This window comes from Mesocricetus auratus, unplaced genomic scaffold (assembly GCF_017639785.1).
Source record: "Mesocricetus auratus isolate SY011 unplaced genomic scaffold, BCM_Maur_2.0 Super-Scaffold_100014, whole genome shotgun sequence".
Classification (NCBI taxonomy): Eukaryota; Metazoa; Chordata; class Mammalia; order Rodentia; family Cricetidae; genus Mesocricetus; species Mesocricetus auratus.
This window is the reverse complement of record NW_024429197.1, coordinates 52,534,874-52,554,640: the sequence shown is the minus strand read 5'-3', so window position 1 is coordinate 52,554,640 and position 19,767 is coordinate 52,534,874. Positions and strand designations below refer to the sequence as shown.

At 37.8% G+C, this 19,767-nt stretch overlaps 1 protein-coding gene across 3 annotated transcripts in view; it reads left to right on the top strand.

The window, feature by feature from the left end:
- The window catches only part of Adamtsl1 (ADAMTS like 1), an 880,796-nt gene that overhangs the window by 237,416 nt on the left and 623,613 nt on the right, over nt 1–19,767 (top strand). For all 3 annotated transcript variants that reach the window (XM_040757202.1, XM_040757201.1, XM_040757200.1), the window contains exon 2: nt 3,443–3,562. In XM_040757202.1, the coding sequence (XP_040613136.1) occupies nt 3,443–3,562 (120 nt within the window). The remainder of the gene's footprint in view (nt 1–3,442; nt 3,563–19,767) is intronic.

Here is a 19,767-nt window from a genome sequence, read left to right as displayed (position 1 = left end):
AAGGGGGATGGGATCCGGAGTCACTGGGAGGCATGGGGGGATGGTAAGGAGAGGGAACTGGGATTGGTATATAAAATAAGATTGTTTCTATTTTAAAGTAAAAAAGGAATTATAAACAAAATGTACAAAAGGACCATTGTTTATCTTTTAGTGTTATTAGTGACTATTCAACATCTTACTGTCTGTTTTGTATGATATGTAATTTTTTTACATATTTTCTTAATCAGTTGAACAAAGAAAAACAAGTTTGCCATAGCCACAGAAGTTTTCCCCCAAGAAAATAGATGAACTTGGTTAATTTTCTTTTAAGAACTGTGGTAATGAATGGTTAGAGAGCATGGATGTTTTAGATAATAGATACAGAAATTCAAACTTTTAGAGGTGGATTTAGGAGAAAAAATATTCATGCATTGTAGCACTTAGGAGCCCTCCATGTTATTTCATCCTTTAGAAAATGGACAAGTTATAGCATATGTGTGTATATACACTGTATATATCATGTTAAACTCAGGTTTTGTACTTCTTCAAAAAGAGATACACAATCATTGGTCTTACTTGCCTAGAATCTTCCATACTTGAAACCAAAAGAGCTGAGTGTTCCTGAATGCCAGGGAATAGGAAAAGATTTGGGTCAGGGAATTCAGAGTTGTATTTAATTATATACTCAAGGGAGGATTGAACGATTGATCCTGATGAGAAAATAATCAAGTAAAAGTGAATTTGAAGCACACCAGGAATAATTTAGTTTATCTTGAAGGACACACTTCCAAGAATGACTTTTTGCAATCTCTACACTATTGCATGCTTAGTATTACTTTGGTCTTAGAACATTAACACAGAAGAAACAAGATAACCTTTCATTGTGCCCTGCCTCTCAGTGACTGTATTCCTTTCCAAATGCCATAACATATTAACACAGATATAATGTCTTAAAACAAACACAAAACACATAGTTCACAAGTCCCACAGGATTGGAATGTCACAAGGCATAGCTGAATTCCTGGATTCTCACTTGGTTAAAATCAAGGTATTATCCCTTGAATACTAACATACATCGTGTGTCCATAAGACAAAGAGGGTTGCTCTCTCTGCCTGGACTCTTAGGGAAGTGCCTGGACACTACACTGAATGAAATGACAGACTCTAGATATCCCCTATGTGGAAGGAATTGGCAATAGGGTGGGAGGATGGGGGGGGACGGGGGGGTGCAGGAGGAGGGGAGGGAGAGGGAACTGGGATTGACATGTAAAACAAGCTATTTAAAATTAAAAAAAAGTTAATAATAAACTCTCCCAGAAAAAAAAAATCAAGGTATTGGCCGAAGATGCATGTCTTCTGGGGATTGGGTTTCTCTTCTAAGTTCACTGTCTGGAAGAACTTACTTCATTTTTAAGTGTGTCCTATGTGTTCAATCTAGCAACAGCAGCTTAAGTCCATGTGGTATTTTGAATCACCTTTCTGCCATGCTTTTAACTTCTGTTTCAGCAAAGAAAGCTTGCTAGTTTCCAACCAAGGCAGGCCATGTTGTCAGCAAAATCCTATTTTGCTATATATTTAAAGAGCTCCTTTTTATTTAAATTAGAAACAAGCTTGCTTCACATGTCAATCCCAGCTTCCTCTCCCTCACCTCCTCCCCCGCCCCTCCCCACCAGGTCACCTTTAAATATGTTTCAATCATAATTCTACGTAAGAAGCTAAGGATTCCCAGAGGTTTCCTTGTTTACCATTGTAATATTTGGAATATGCACTCTATGACCTGGAGCCTATCAGCCATCTCTTCTTGTTTACTATAATCTTGGACTGAGCATGCTCAGGAATATGCTACTGGCTGTATTGGTTCATATAGTTCTTTTCTTAAATGAATATTTATACCTGAACAAAATTAGACAGGTTTTGTTCCAAGAAGGCATTGCTTTGAAGGTAATGCTTGCTCCAGTTCATAAACCATTCTCTTCATTTTTTAATCTCTACATTATGCTCTTTTTTTCCTTTTATGCTCATCAAGATTTGTATGCATTGCATTCAAATCAGTTCTGTCCTGCTGTTAATGTCTCATGATTGTACTGACCTCACTTAAACATTTCAAGATACTAATTGTGTCAAAGTCAACTCCTTAGTATCCCTGATTTCAACTGCAAAGTCCTTTCTGTCATGTGAAGCAAGTGACACCAATGAGGAAAGACATTAGAAATAAGATGTCCTCTACCATGACAAAACTGTCCTGATGGTTCAGCCACAGAGAACAGAAACACATATAAATTATAGTAAGTGCTCTCCTTCCCCAAATACATTGTGTTTAGAATAACTTTAATTCATTAAGAGTTATTACAGACATTCAAGGAAGCATGAATTAACACAAAACCCACCTATCCATTACTAATTTCAACATTGTGCAAAGCTGTAAAGTTAAAATAGAAGTTAGGGAAATGAAGACACTTGGATTGGTATGCATATGTGCTTATGAAATATTTTTAAAGAACCTCAAGTATGTTAACATTTTAGACTTGTCCTTATTTATTAAGTAGAACATGATTTCCATAACAATGGTGTGTTTACGAATGCTTATGCTGTGGAAAGCACTGCACTAAACTTTGGTGATACATAATATGTCTTCAGGACAATCCAAAATGCTGCCATCACCCCCGCTATTGATTGTGTAAAGGCTCAAAGGGACATTAAGAAGCCAGGGCAAAGACTCTTGAACTTATAGACATGACAATATTGTGTCACTCAAGGTGGGACAGCTCAAGCAGCTCAGTAGCAAAGTGTTGGAGGACAAGGGTGAGGGTTTTAGACTCGGACCGGTATTTGGGTGTGGGTTTCAACACTTACTCATTTGGCAAAGACTGAGCCCTTTTGTGCCTCTGGTTCCTAATTTGTCAAGTGTGGCTGCTGAGAGACACCTCATGTGGCTGCTGCGCGATAACATGTGTAAAGAACCTGCTGTGTGATAAGCGCTCTCCAGCACCTCCTTCTTGAGCAGCCAATGTGCATGGCTTTCTATCTAAAGCTCTTCCAGGAAGTCGGCTCCGGACTCGGGCCAGGTCTTACAGGATATCAGGACCTTCCTCAGTGCTTGGATCTGTTGGTTTAGAAATGGGTTCTTTAGGATCCATAGTCCCTCTCTATGTGGTTCCCACATACGGCGAGCACAATGGCGTAAAAATAATCCATAATCACTGAATTTCAACATCACAGGCAATCAGTTAAGAGACTCCAACCTAGTAGGAGACTTTCCTGGCATCTGTCAGACAGGCCGCATGCCAGAATATTCTCGTGGCTTTCACATTAATATGTATTTGTGTGCATTGTTTTTGATTGCTCTAATCAGACTTGAAATGGATCCAAGAGGTTTTACAACTAAGAGACATTAATCCCCCATGCCCTTTCTTTCCATCTAGGCTCTGTCTGAAGGCCTAATTCGGCTACCTTATCTCTCTAGGTATGTGGAGACCAAAGCCAAGGGGCTGTTTTCCTGAGGGAATTCACGCTGATTCGAAGAGAGAGCCTTCATGATGATTTCCTGTCTGACTTCTTAAATGGTCACAAAACTGAAGACCCGGTACAGTGCCTCTTATACTTATTTATTGAAACACAGTGGTACAGTGGTTGGTTCTAGCAAACATGAATCCAAGCTAAAGAATGATGTCTGTCGTGTTCATGACAAGATAGGGAGACAAAACAACAAGGCAACAACACACAGACACCGTGTATAGGGTAACTTTCAGATGCTTCCAGCATCTGACATTTTGCTTGAGTGTTGAACTCTGTTTGAGGCAGCATGTGGAGGACTCACTTCCAAAAGTATCTGATATCTTGCCAGCGAGTCTGAACATACAATGGTGATAACTTAAATGAGTAAAGAAAAATGAGATTGTTTTATAGGCTAATGAGAATTCCATAATCCTTCATTCCCGGCATCACTGCAGATACTTTTACTTCAAAATATTAGTTGCATTTATTATATAAATTTTTCTAGTAGGACTGCTTTTCCTTTTGTATTTTTGGTTCATGATTGGTTTGTTTGCTCTCGGTCTAGCAAATGAATTCTCAAATGAAAATAAGTATTATTGACTGACAAAATCAAGTCAATGAACCCTCTCTTCTGGCATTCAGGCTCTGTACTGTGAGAACTGGACTGTGGGCTTCTGAGACCTCACTGTATCTCTGGATGGTAAGAAACATTTATTCAGGAGACTTGCTGGCTAAAGGCTGCTGTCTGCACAGCAGTATAGATCTTATCCAGCCTTAAAATAGTAGAATCACAGAAAAACAATATCCCAAAATAAACACAAAGATGCCTTTGTCTCTACTTCTTTCAGCCCATTCTCTTATTATCCTCTCTTTGGGTATTTCCTGTTTATTTATTAAATCTTTCTCTTATAGATACTAAGTAAATGGGTTCCTTCTACAGTAACCCCAAGGTACTGCTCTCAGTGTTTGTGTCATTTGCCTCTTCTCCACATTAGGCATGTGTATCTTTCTCAGTGTGGGCAAATTGCATCTGTACACCTCTCAAGGTGAGTGCTCAGGCTTGAGCAGGTATAGTATGATGGTTCCCAGGGATCCTAAATTTAACTTTCATGTGTGTCACTTTTCATCAATGAATCTGAAAATGTAGTGCCTGGCATTTTATATTTTTCTTGTTTACACCAAGCTTTCATTGTGACCTAGCAGGTACGTTTAGTACCTAAACTTATAATCTTTCTTAAGAACAGTATCTTGCAATGATGTCTTAATTTTGTTGCATTTGAGGTGATACTAAGTCTGAAATGTGAACAATTCAAAGTGTTGCTATGTGGGCACTATACGAAAATATTGTAAGTGAGTCTAATTATTACATCACTTTATAACCTTATTTTATATTGTGAATTAATTATGAACACAATGGGCTCTGACAGTCCCACTGAAAACAGTTATTGGCATTGTTAAGCTGTCATGAACAGTGCTAACGTATAGTATTATGTTGACTTCTGTCTTAAAAACTGCATGCTTCTCAAAGTCTTCACTTATATACTAAGGTCAGAATAAAAGAGTAAATAGAAATACATAACCTGAAAAGGAATTGCCTACAAATCAAGTAATGAAAACCATGGCTATTCAAGAAAGCATGTGGAAAAAAAAGCATCAAAGATTCCTAAATGCCAAAATCAAATTCAAACTTCTTATAAGTTTATGAAATTCTAACTATTTCCTAGGGAGGGTTTCCTCTACCTGAGGACTTGATTTGACACCGGAGATATGAAACTTTGTTAACTTATACCTTCATATTCTAAGTAGATATTACAAGGTGAATCACATAATCTCTGTGTTTGTAGTAGGGGAAGAACTCAAAAATGCTATGCCACTTAAGTAAAGTAGCCAGGAAGGTGGACATTCCTGTCATCCTCCTGTGTGTGAGTTGATTTTTCTAGGGAGGATGTACTAAGGCGAAGGAGACCCAGTAAGAACTCATTCTGGTTACAGACATAAAACTCATGGGCAAAGAGGTAAGTGAGGGAGCAAACAGCAGAACAACACAGTCTGTGTGTGCAACCCTGTAGGCTTCCATTCAAGCCTTGTTAGCAACCCATATATTTCCCAACATGTGTGTCATTTCCCCTCCCAAAAAAGTAGGTTTGCTTCCTAAGTACCAGCCTGTGCTGCTTCAGGATTTACCACCAGCACCTGGCCTACCACCGTGCGATGTGCTCTCAAGTGGGTGTAGTGTTTGCTGAGGGAGACCAATGGCTGTTCCCCTTTGCCTGATCTAGAATTTCATCTTTAAAATAACAACAACAACAAATCCCATAATAGAATATGCAGGAAAGGCTGGGCGGTGGTGGTTCACACCTTTAATCCCAGAATTTGAGAGGCAGTGTTAGGAAGATCTCTGTGAGTTCAAGGTCAACCTGGTCTACAGCCAGCACTACACAGAGAAGCCCTGTCTCAAAAAACCAACTGTATATGTATATGTATATGTATATGTATATGTATATGTATATGTATATATGTATGTAGTATACACACAGACACACACACACACACACACACACACACACACACACACATGTATACGTATGGAAAAGGGGCCCTATCAACAACATGAAAATCCAAATGCACACATGCTTGTGAAAATGGTTTGACTGATTTTCAAATTTGATGAGGAGATAAAAGAGCATTTGGGTTATCTGCCATAATATCATATGTAAGTTATACACAAATTTATCACAAATAATGTGAATTCAAGGATATTTTCCAACTGAAAGTCCATAATTGTGAAAGTAACAGAGAACATTTGAACAGAAGTAGCATAAGCTGTAGATATGAAATATGTTGTCTCTCTTCTGAGTAAACTAAAGGACAGTAATTTTCTTTTTTTCATTTAGTCTTTCTTTACTTTATTTCTAAAACAATTCTTTCAAAATTCAAATAATTCTTTAAGTCATTATTATTAAACACACACACACACATTAAAGTCCTGGGTCTGGAGAGATGGCTCAGCAGTTAAGAACACTGGTTGCTCCTCCTGAGGAATGATGGGTTCAATACTTAGCACCCATTTGATGGCTCACATCCTTCTGTAACTCCAGGCCCAGGGCATCTGTTGCTGTCTTCTGGCTGCCTCAGGCACTGCATGCCCCTGGTGTACAGTTCATGCAGACAGAACACCACTTACACTAAGTAAAACTAAAGGGAAAGGCAAACAGCCTTATTTACCTTGTTAGGGGATCACTTTCACCTATATCTTCTTGGTTTGTTTTAGTCTAAATAAATGAAGTTAATTTTTGACCTTCAGAGAGCAGTCTCTACTCTTCCCGCCTGACAAGGCTTGAGTCTTAGATTGTGTTAGACAAACTTCCTTGGGGTTGTTCTCTTCTGTTTCCAGCTAGCTGCCTCTGTGGGGGCAGACAATATTCTCTGTGCTTTGGGGAAACTGGATAAGCAACTGCTTGTCTGGAGGCATAGAAGTCGCCTTGTAATTTTAGCCTGAAACAGCCGTTTGTGGTTTGCCTCGTTTGTGGAGAAGAAACTGACTGTTTGTCAAAAGCTGTAACTCATTATTGGAGCAGCAGAGATGCAGGGTCACGTGTTGGCACATTGGTTTTGGTTGTCAGCTGGATACAACATCAGGATAATAATTAACATGAAATTCACTACAGAATGGGATTTTCTTCAGCATGTAATTAGTGCAGACCTCATTTGCTTGCAGCTTTGTGGTTCCCTATGTGGTTATTTAGGGCAGTGTTGTATGTTGATAGAAAGAAAAGATATTTAAATATTTACCAGTTGAGGGTAGAGTGCTCCGTTGGATGATTGGTGAAATAGAGATGCCTTTTGTGGGAGAGAGAAGAGCTTTGGAAGGGATGTGTTCGGGGATCTCTGGATTTGTAGATTTATATAAATAATGTATATCCCTCTCCTGGGTACAGAGAGATAGAGATAGCAGGTCACCAATTCACTGATTCTCAACTGAAAGAAAAAAAATGTAGTTTATTAAAAATGGTGTAAAGCAAGTTATTTTTTACCTCCCTTGGTAGATACAGGGCAGAGAATTAGTGAGAGCTGGGGTATTTCTATGACCTGTGAAATGAGTTCAAGCAATATATACAAACTCAAATAAAATGGAATAAAACGACTTCCATGTGTTTTCAAGGTTTTGAGCAACCTCGCCTCCATTCCTGCTGAGGAGCAAAGGGAAACAATTTAAGTGCTAACACCTGGAGATAACTTATTTTGCTTAATTATACTTCTAACCTGATTCTCATGCTAGAAATGTAGGGGCCTGAATACAAGGAGGGCAGCAGTGTAGCAAGAACATAAGCGCATTCGGCCACAACTAACACATAACCTTTACCCAAAGTAAAGCTTGACGTGACTGCCCTTCAACATGGAATAGCATTCCATCAAGTCTGTGCATGTGCTGCAAGCAGTTTATAAATTCACAGAGCCTTTTATAATCAGTTAGTGACTTGATTTATCCTTAAAAAGTGGCCACTGTATTTTTTAAATAAGTTTATCCAAAAAAAAAAAAAACATGCAGCAAATGGGCCCACTGCTCTAGAGGTAAGAGTCCACTCCAATTCGGTCTTAAATTTTCTAGAATATACACTGGTATAATTGCTGACTACCAATGACTACCAAAATTCCCTCTTTTTTGAGGATGTAACAAAATTACCATACAGGACTACTCAATGGGTGGAAAAGGAAAAAATTTTAGTTTGTTTATTTGTTTTTTAGGATATGACCCATTTAGGGTAATGGGTCAGGGGATTTTTCAGGTCAGAATTGCCAGGTGGCTTGATATGTGGTTACAGGTATGTGTTAATATGAACCAAAGGAATCTGGCAGTTAAGCATAGGACTTTGATATGTGTTACAAGTATGTGCTAATAGGGAGTTAGGTCCCCCATTTGCTATAGGTGGCTGTAGGGAGTGATAAGATGTAGCAGTTTTTCTTGGCAGAAAGATTTCTGAGGAATGCTGAGTGTAAACTTTGATGTACTCTGCTCCCCACCCAACACCCCAGCCATCCTTCTGTTTACCATGGTAGAATTCAGCTTGAGCCGAACCCGGACTGTCATTTGAAGATATAGTAGCACTGCCTTTTGGGAGGGAGCTATCAATGTATTTGCTATCTGGAAGAAATATTTCCAGCCTGAAGAACTGGACATATAAAGAGTAACAAAGGCTGAAAGTATGCCACAGCTTCCCTGAGAAGGATAGCAGACCCTGAATAACTCATTCTGGCTCGAAACTTTCTGTTATGGATCCAAAAGGGGGATGAGTTGACTGCTAATGGGTGAGGACTGGGTGGCTTTCCTGGTTTGATTGATAGGCAGGAGTTATAAGTATTTGTTTATTGTACATGTCCTTTTGCATGATGTATCTGATTTCAATCATAGTCACATCTAGTCATGCAGAGGCACAAGAACATGGTAAATAGGGATATTTTCCCCTAGATGTTCACTCATGAGACACAGTTTGTCTTATTGAGCATGTACTCTAATCAGTCCAGGAAAGATCATCCACTGGAAAGATTTACTAGATATGTTCCACGATGATGTGACTACAGAAAGAGAATTTCTAGGGAGCTATAGATTTGGAGCAGGGTTGGCAGGAAGTTCAACAGACTGGGTGTCCCAAGCTTTGTTAGGAAAGATGTATGAATATCTAATATAAAATGGAGTCCAAAATTGCTAGTCAGTCTCTGTGTTTGCCTGCCTCAAATACATATAAGTAAAGAATACAGTATTTGATGCATAGCATATAAGTTGTGTTGATGTGAATCAAGTGTCTTAACTTGAATCAATTTTCTCTTTGCTGATGACACATGAAAGCAAAAAACCCCACCCAAGTCTAGCTCAGGGCACCAGTCAGTTTATTGGAGTTACTTACAAGAGCACAGGTAACGGGGTAACTTAAAGGCAGTTTCATCACCAAAAGGCCAACCCAGCATGAGTGAGAACATACTCAAGATTTCTGTACAATGTTCAGGCAGCTCAGTAATTGAATGTTTTCATGGCCTTGGGGAGGGCCCTGCAAATCTTATGACTTTCTATGCTTCCTGATCCTTGTAGATTTCATTAGCTTTCTGAGTCTTATAAACTACCCTCCTCCCTCCAAGAAGAAGTATTTCAATTTGAAGGAAACTGTTACACACAGTTGAGTTATAGATGACTTAATAAAGAAAAATCAGAACACCCTACATAGTGTATAAAAATGTTACCTTATGGCATATTAAGTGTTACTAGCTACCTGAATTTATAAAACTAACTTGGTATTTTATGAATCTTATAGACATGAAAAATATGTATATTAGATAAAGACCTTTAAGTCTGGCATATATTTTATATAACTTCATATTTTATTATCTTTTATTTTATATACCAATACTATCCATTATCTTTACATTATGTACAAAGGAAAAAAAGAAATTCACTGGAAAACTTACACTATCCCTCAGAATTACCCAAGAAAGCAATACATAGCTCCATTTTGTAGCTGTAACAACTGATGGAAAATGTCATTTACAAAAATACTACTAATATAGTAGCAGAATTTAAAGAGCTCAGCCTGAGAGGCAGACTCCCACGGCTAAGTACTGAGCTGAACTCAAGAAAGCCAGTAAAAGAGAAGGAGGACTGATGACCAAAGGGATTAAGACTGGGATGGTTTAACCCCCAGAAACAGCTGGCCTGACAAGGGTTAACTCTTGAATCCCAGGCTGATGCCTGGGAATCCAGCATGGGACTGATCAAGACCCCCTAAATGGGAGTGTCAGTGAGGAGGCCTAGGCAATCTATGGGGCTCTTGGTAGTTGACCAGTATTTATTCCTGGCATACAAATGGGCATTGGGTGCCCATACCACAATGAGAGATGCACTCTCACCCTGGACTCTTGGGGGAGGGTCTAGGCCCTGTCCTGGATGAAATGACAGACTATGGACACCCCCATGGAAGAACTCACTCTCCCTGGGGAAAGGAGGGGGTATTGGGTGGGTGGTGGGAGGGGGTGGGGGGAGGGGAAGGAAAGGGAGAGGGACGTGAGATTGACATGTGAAGAAACCTTGTTTCTAATTTGAATTTAAATTTAAAAATAAAAATTTTAATATAAAAAAGAGCTCAGCCTGAACAGGAGGTAAAATAGGAATGGAGTGCACCGACAACATAAAGATACAGTGAGCTGAAAGCATGCTATAAGATTGTTTCAAATAAACCCAGTGGAACCACTAATTGCATGGATGAGAGGATAATGAGTTAAAGGAAGTGAAGGGAGGGACCATGACTATATGAAACACCAAATTTTGTTTATTGATTGAAGTACTCATCCCGTGATTACTAGCTATTACCAAATATGATAGTCAGTCATGTGTCCCTGAGAGGGTGAATGGATCATCTTTGCATCTCTGGGAGCACTTGGGCATTGAATGTGATCGTTATGTGCCAGGATTTCTCTGTGCTATTGTAAGTGAAGTTCCACCATTAGTGCCTCCCATTCATTAGGCCTCAAACATATCACTAGCTTTACCAAGATTTCTCAGAGTAAAATTACATATATTGATGTTTCTTCATTGAAGGATTAAAATATTAGAGGGAGATATACAATGTTCATGAGGGTGTCAGTTTCCCTGAAAACCAATATAGTTTTCTAGAATAGCTGGAAACATAACTGAAGAGGAGAAAGGCAGGCCTTTCTTAGACAATAATGATATTATGAACATATAAAAATTAAGAAGGAGTAATGGCAGAGCAGAGAGAAAAGTGAAGAGAAGCAGGGAATCTTCAAGTGGGAACAGAAAATTGTAAGTAATTGCTTGGAGCTGTATTATCCAATAAATGTGCACCTAAATAGGTAAACATGGCCCAGTTGATATGGTAGAGGTGATTGATGCACAGAGTTTGATCCTCAGGACTTACAGAAAAGGAAAAAAAAGAATCAGCTGCACAAAGTTGCCTTCTGACATCTATACATGTGCTGTGGCATGCATGCTTACACACACAGGCACATGCACACAGACAAGCACACACCCACCACTAATAATGCATAGGATTTATGACTTGTAGTTGAAAGGATTTTCACAATTAAGAAATATAGAGCCCCAAACAATACAATGATAAGGAGTTAGCTATGATATACCAGCAAGGTTCATAAGTTATCTTTACAAACATGGGCAGTGTGCAGCAAAAAACAATGGATTATTAAAATGAGACATTCAGGGCTAGTGTGCGTAAATCCATCCAGCCTTACTAATCTCCAGGTATCTGTATGCTGAAACTACATTTATTCAAGGGCATCTATTTGTACTGGCAAGATTAAAATAACAAACAAAGACAGATGTCATAAGGAAGTAAGGTAATGAGAAATGTCCCCAAATTGCTGTTAAAAATATAGATTGTTGCAGCCTCTTTAAAGGGAATCTTGTCAGGGTACACAAAGTTAAATCCAATAATTTTTTAAAATCCCATCAATCATCATTCAATAAATTATTTTAAATGAAACACACAAATATTCATTAAAATCTACATGCCATACCCTGAAATTGCAGGAAAAATCAGATATCTATCAATGTAAATGCATTGAAACATGGATATTCATACAGTGAAATACTGTAGAAATGGTCTACAATATGCATTTTAAAGTATATATTGTAGAAAGGAAATGATACCATTTTTGATAGAGTTTACATTAATTTTAATGACATGGATATCACTAGACATTATTGAAAGAACATACTCATGTAAAACACTCAGGAAAGTGTTCTCCACTTTTAGAATGTTGGTTACATTGTAGAGAAGAAGGGAAACAGGAAAACTTGGGTCATTATGCATAGTATATTTTAGCCACACATACAATATTTTTTAAAAAGAAAATATGGCAAAATATTAGTATTAGATTAAGTGTCCAGTGGCTACACAAATATTTGCTTTATTTTTCCCTGTACTTTTGTGATTGAAAGATTTTACAATACATATATAATAAAGCCTTCAGGATGATGTCTGGCAAATAGCATAAAACAAATGTTGTTTTTATTAGCAATGATGGAACTGAAAACTCATGGAAGCATGACACGATAAGGCTCCATGCTCACATGTTTGCCTTCAGATATAATTAAGGAATAGTGAGCAGTAAGGCAGCCGAACACAAGGTCACGAGGCTCCTATCAGTTCATGAACTGCGACTCTGGTAAACAGTGTCAGAATGATGAATCTCAGTATTTAAGGGAAGGGACTATTTTTACAATTAACCTTTGGAATTAACTGAAAACCATTATCCTGTAAGGAAGAAAAATATTTTTCCTCTTCCAAGTTCTAATTCCCACACAGCTTACAAAGTCCCTATCTGTTGTTTTTTAGATGTCTACCATTTGCTAAGTCTGTCTTTTTTTCCCAAACAACAAATAGATATTAAGATTAATGATAAAAAGACACAAGAGGTAATAAAATTCAAGTATTAAAAATGTCAGTACAGACATAAACAGTTTTTAAGATCAAATATCTTAAAACAAAGTTTTGTTTAGAATGTATCATCAACTTTAAGCTCATAATTAACATTTGTGAATGGCACATCTCCATTTTTAGCATAATTCCATGCCATCTTGTAAGGCCTTTCCCCAAAAGAAATTTATCAATAATGCTGGAACTTGAGTGTTAAATAACCCTACCAAACTCTGACTTCTTTCTTTAATTCAGTGTGATGGTTAGTTCTAATTGTCAACAAGATAATGTCGAGAAATATGGAAGAGAGTCTCAGTCAGGGATTGGCCTGTGGGTATGTTTGTAGGTCCACTGTTAGTAACTTAATTGGTGTAGGAGGATCCTGGCCACTGTAGGTGGCATCATTCCCTAGGCAAAGCCCTGCATAAGCATGAAGAAACTGAACTTAGCACAGCAAGCAAGCAAGGATGCATGCAGTTATTTCTCTCTGTCTAAGACCGTGAATAAGATGTCATGAGATGAATGAAGCTCCTGACTTGACTTCCCCTTAATGCCTGACTATAACCTGAAAATGTAAGCTGCATTAAACCCCTTTCTTTATTAAGAATCTTTTGGTCAGGGTGTTTTTATTTTTATTTTTTAAACACAGAAATAAATCTAAGACATTCAGTTGTTCTCACATATAGAGAACCCCCATTCATCATTATTATTAGACAAACTGGTAATCCTAATCAATTCACAAGGTAATCCTAATCAATTCACAAATACCTAAAGTTATGAAGAACTGAATGGTTCTTTAAACTGTCTTCAAAACAAAGCTCTGAAGAGTAATTACTGTTTCTGTTTACTGAATGTGTTCTTTATAAAGGGATAATTTAGCTAAATAAACAGAATACATTTTAAAGGAGTTTATTATTTGTCTATAAGATAATGATAAAACATGTGTAGTATTTAACTGCCTTCCTACGAGAAGCTATTGATGAGTTGGATATGTGTGAAGACACTGTCCACTAGTACATAAAAACAGTTACAGTTAGTAATTAGTGACTCATTGAGTGGTTAGACAAGATCACTTGACATCAGAGGTCAGCCATAAAGGTGCTAAGTGAATTGCAATGGGGTCAGGAATGTGAGATATCCATCGCCTGGATTTAAGAACTCTATTTTCAGAACATGATATTGCTGTTGCATTCTTGTCCTATAGCAATTGAGAACACTGACACAAAATTAAACCTGTCAACATTCTGTCAATGTGAAAGAAAGGCCTTAAAGTCCCGTGTTTAGGAGTCTGGGCAGGTAATGGAAACTGGAATAGAAGGACTCATCATACACCACCTCACCCTGATTGTCTATATCATCTAATAGTCTCTGACAAAAGAAGAAATATTTTTTCAGTGGCTACACCACTGATAAAGAGCCTATACTCCTATAAATAACCCTTCACCCAGGACCTTATAAGCATCCTTAATAAAACTCATAAAGGTCCAATGAACTCTATTTTAAAAATAGGTGTAAAGGAAGGAAGGAAATGAAAGTAGGAGAAGAGCTAGGCAGGAAAAGGAATGGGATGAAGAGGAATGAAGGACATATTATAGGGTATTGCTAGGTGAATATGATAAATATTCCCAATTTTCTCAGGGGTTATTGTCTCCCTCCCTTTCTTCAGGGGACCATGATTATTCTCTTTGGATCCTCCTTGTTTCCTAGTTTCTCTGGTGGTAGACTTGTTGTCTTTTGCTCTATATCTGATATCCATATATGAGTGAGTACATACCCTTCTTGTCTTTCTGTGATTGGGTTACCTCACTCAGGATGTTTTCTTCCAGTTCCATTAATTTGTCTGCAAATTTCAAGATTTCATTTTTTTCTGCTGGGTAATGCTCCATTGTGGAAATGTACCATATTTTCTCCATCCATTCTTCAGTTGAGGGGCATCTAGCTTGCTTCCAGGTTCTGGCTATTACAAACAATGTTACTATGAACATAGTTGAACATATATCCTTGTATGAATGTGCATTCTTTGTGTATATGCCCAAGAGTGGAATTGCTGGATCTTGAGGTAGACAGATTCCCATTTTCCTGAGAAACCGCTATACTGATTTACAAAGTGGTTTACAAGTTTGCATTCCCACCAGCAATGGAGGAATGTTCCTCTTTCTCCACATCCTCTCCAGCATAGACTGTCATTGCTGTTTTTGATTTTAGTCATTCTGGCTGGTGTAAGATGGTATCTCAGAGTTGTTTTGAGCTGCATTTCCCTGATGATTAAGGATGTTGAGCTCTTTCTTAAGTGACTTTCAGCCATTTTAGATTTTTCTATTATAAAATTCTCTACTTAGTTCTGCACCCCGTTTTTTGAATTGGATTGTTTAGTATTTTGTTGGCTAGCTTTTTGAGTTCATTGTATATTTTGGAAATCAGGTCTTTGTCAGATGTGGGGCTGGGGAAGACCATTTCCCATTCTGTGGGCTGCAGTCTTGTCTTGTTGACTGCATCCTTTCCCTTACAGAAGCTTCTCAGTTTCAGGAGATTCCATTTATTAATTGTCTATCTCAATGTCTATGCTACTGGTGTTATGTTCAAGAAGCTGTCTCCTGTACCAATTTATTAATTGTCAATCTCAATGTCTGTGTTACTGGTACAGAACAGTATTCAAATTTATATAGAAAACAAAATCCCAGGATAGCCAAAACAACACTGAACAATAAAGCAACCTCTGGGGCCATCACCATCCCTGACTTCAAGCTCTATTATAGAGCCATAGTCCTGATACAGCTTGGTACTGACACAAAAGTAGACAGGTAGATGAATGGAATCGAATTGAAAACCCTGATATTAATCCACACACCTATGAACACCTGAGTTTTGACAAAGAAGCTAAGGTATACAATGGAAAAAGGAAATAATCTTCAACAAATTGTGCTGGAAAACTGGATGCAGTTATGTTGAAGACTGTAGATAGATCCATATCTATCACCATGCACAAAACTTAAGTCCAAATGGATCAAAGACTTCAACGTAAATCCAGCCACACTGAACTTCATAGAAGTGAAAGAGAAAGGTACCCTTGAATGAATTGGTACAGGAGACCCTTGCTGATGGTTTCTTTATAATTATTATTTTATATACATGTATATATGTGTGTATGATATATATATATACATACATACATACAAGCTAACAACATGGGATTCTTTATCACTGTTTTTTTTTTTTGCTAAGGTCTAAGCCCTAAAAGGAATTGATTATTCCCAACATACTAGGAGACTGATTTTTCTGACCTTTAAAATAAACTTGCTTTCATTGGTCTTGTACCTCAATGATACCATGTTTTAAACTCAATATTTGTTGAAAACTTTGCATTCCTTGGGGTTCCCATTTATACTTTTTTTATTCAACTCAAAAGTCATTGTCATTTCCATTTTGCATATCTGGAATCAGGTCTTCCTACTTGTAAGGGCGCTCAACCACTTTCCCAATTATCTGAAAATATCAGTGTCCCCCACATCTGGCCCACCTTGCCTTTGTCATCATAACATTGCAAATAAGTACTATGTACTTTACAAAGGATTCTTTTTTTATTGGATTTTATGAGACAGGGTTTCTCTGTATTGTTTTGGAGGCTGTAGGTCCAGCCCAGCCTCCAACTCACAGAGATCTGCCTGCCTCTGCCTCCCGAGTGCTGGGATTAAAGGCATGTGCCACCACTGCCCGGCTACAAAGGATTCTTGTATATCAAAACCAATTATGTAATTGCGTAGATTCCCATTACTCAAACACCACTTAACATCAAAGAATTCTAGTATGTTTCCCAGTCTTCTTTCATCTTGCTTCTGACAACATACATACAATTCTAATTTCCTCCAACTTGATGAGGCTTCTCCTGGCTCCCAGGACATTGCTCATAAGATAGTTTCTGCCTGATGCCATTCTTCCTGCCACTGTAGACTGTCCTTGAGTCAGCTTTTTGCCTGGTGCTCAGGATGGGTTACCAAATCCGGTATGGCTCATGGTATCAGCTGTTACCATTATTTCTTGTTCAACCTGATGGCCTTCTACCCTTCTACACACAGGAACCTACACAAATGGGGAAAGTCTTGACTGAGAGGTGACTAGTTATAGGACATCCTGGCTCCAGGCTTTCAATCCAGGCAAGCAAATCCACAGGGGGCTGATTAGTTGATATTGATAATGAGGAGGATGTAATGTTATAAAGAGATAAGAGCAGATGAGTCAAAGAACAAAAGAAAAAAAACAAGGATGTGTTTGGCTATAAGTGTTGTTGGTCACAGACAATTAAAAATTATTTTGGGATCAGTTGTTCTGTCTTGCCCAAAACTATTCATTAATTTTAACTTCTCAGCTTAGACCTAAGACGTTTAGGTCTTCACCTTCATATATCTTGTCTTTTTCTACATAAAGGCCACATGCCCTGACAAACATCTAAGCAAGAGCAGATCTTTGTAGTACTTTGTTTTCCCAGCACACAAAACAAGATCTTACACAGAGTAGTGCCACTCATGTAACACCAATATTAATAAGAAAAATGGCAGCAGTGGGGGAAAGACTAGCTAGCAACTGTCATTACTGCTTCTGGTTTACTATGTGCTGCCTTTGGCACTTTGTATACATATCTAGAAGAATTAATTCCTCTGAGCAGATTAATAATTGAGAAAGTGACTCTACCCGAGTCTCAAAACAAATCTGTTATGCAGGTGATGTAAGGAATGAATTGACTCAGCAAGCATTTACTGACCATCTACTGTACTCAACATACTTGGAGCCACCAAGGGACATAAAGTTGAGTTAAATCATCTATTCCCTCTAAGAGTTATAACATTTAACATGTTAGTTCTATGGCATTGTATGAATGTTTAGGAGGATTCATCATACATGTATGTGTATATAGATTAATATTTTCCTTGCATGTATATGCAAACACTAAGAAAATAATTATATTTTAGTATCTACAAAATGCAATGTAAAGTATAAAATAAATTTGCTAAAATTTTTAGTGAAAGATACAAAAACTGCAATACAAATTAGAAAGAAACTACAAAATATATAAATAGAAGGATATTCCATGTTCATGGATTAGAAAATTAATATTGGCCAAATACCAAACATGCACACATATGTCAATTTAGGGTTATTTCTATTAAAATTCTAATGACCTTTTGTACAATAATAGGAAAAATTCTAAAATTCATGAGGGATCCAAAAAGACCAGATAATCAAAGCAAACTTGAGTTAACAGAACAAATTGGAATCATCACACTACCTGACTTTAAAGTATGGATCTAAAACTACAGCAATCAAAGCATTATGGTGCTGGCATAAAACCAACACATGGACACTGAGACAGAAATAATAATTGATGCATTTATGACAAATTAGCCTGTGTCAAACTAGTAAAAAAATCACACAATGTTAGGAAAGAGCAGAGTCTTTAATACATGGTGCTAGGAAATTGGATGACCATGCAGCAGAATGAAATTCAACCCTTATCTCAAAGCAAATAGAAACCAGCTTTCTCAAAATTAAGACCTGAAACCATGAGACTACTAGAGAAACACCTGGACTAAAACCTCCACAGCAATTAGCTGGACTGCTACCCTGTTCTCTGGGGAGTTTACCCAAACACCCTGCTGAAGGTAGAAAGGTACCTGGTTCAAACGTGACCTCTCAGGAACTAACTCATCCTAAAGGTCTTCGACAGAGTAGTCCATGATCACGTAAAAGACAATTTAGAGCTAGGCTTGCTAGTGTAGACCTATAATCCCAACCATTTGGGAGGCTATAACAGGAAGACCATAAGTTCAGGGCCTGTGTAGGAAAAATTGAGTTCAAGACCAGTCTAGAGAACTGAGTAAGAATCTGTCTCAATGTACAACATGAAAAATATGATGGGGAATACAGCTCAGTGGCACAATACTTGACTAGCATGTGCAAGGCCCTATTTTCCATTCTCAATGTACACAGAAGACAAACAAAAATCACAATGGAGCCTTCTGCCAGTGTTAGCAAGGACCCAGATTCTTGGTATCTACCTCTTAAGGAGGATACCTTATGCAACCCATGCAGCCTTTATCCTTCTGATGAAGCATCATCAAAAACAAGTAGTTCTGACAGACAGGTCACCATTTTCCTCTGGTAGTCTTTGAATCCATCTACATTGTATGGCTGGTTTAGATAAGCAGGGCAAAGGAAAACACAGTTGAGGGTGTAGATTAGTATAACATCTCTTGTCCTTTCAAGTATAGAGCCATATGTCAAGAGACCATTTCTACTGTGGTCATCAGCACCATGGGACATATTCTCTAAGACTTGATAACCTCTTCTACCAAGAAAAAATAAGCAATGCCTTTTCTGAAATTACCAAATCTATGTCTTAAGGTAAGTAATACTCTACTCCCTTTCCCTGAGTTCTAGGACAGGAAAAGCACACAGTCCCTGGCATTGTCATTCCTTACCACTCCAGTTTCTATAGAAGACTCTTATCATGCTGTAGTAGAAAATGTCATATATTCATGAGCTGAGCCTCTGCAATGAATCTCTTTGCTCTCTGTACTGACCTAATCAGCAACCACCTTGGAGTTAATGGTGATCTCTATGCCTCATTGTATCAGTTAATATCTGAGATATTCTTCCGTAACAAAGTAGGTGTAAAATCCAACCAAATCTGAAAAAGAAAGAGAAAATAAAAGAAAAAAAGCCATAATGCTAACTAGGTATAATTATTTTTTAATTATAGTTTGAATGCTCTTGGACTTACATATTTATTTCTTATTTCAAATTTGCACAATGGGATTAGAGTTTACATAGCTGTAATAGATCAAGTCATTTAAAC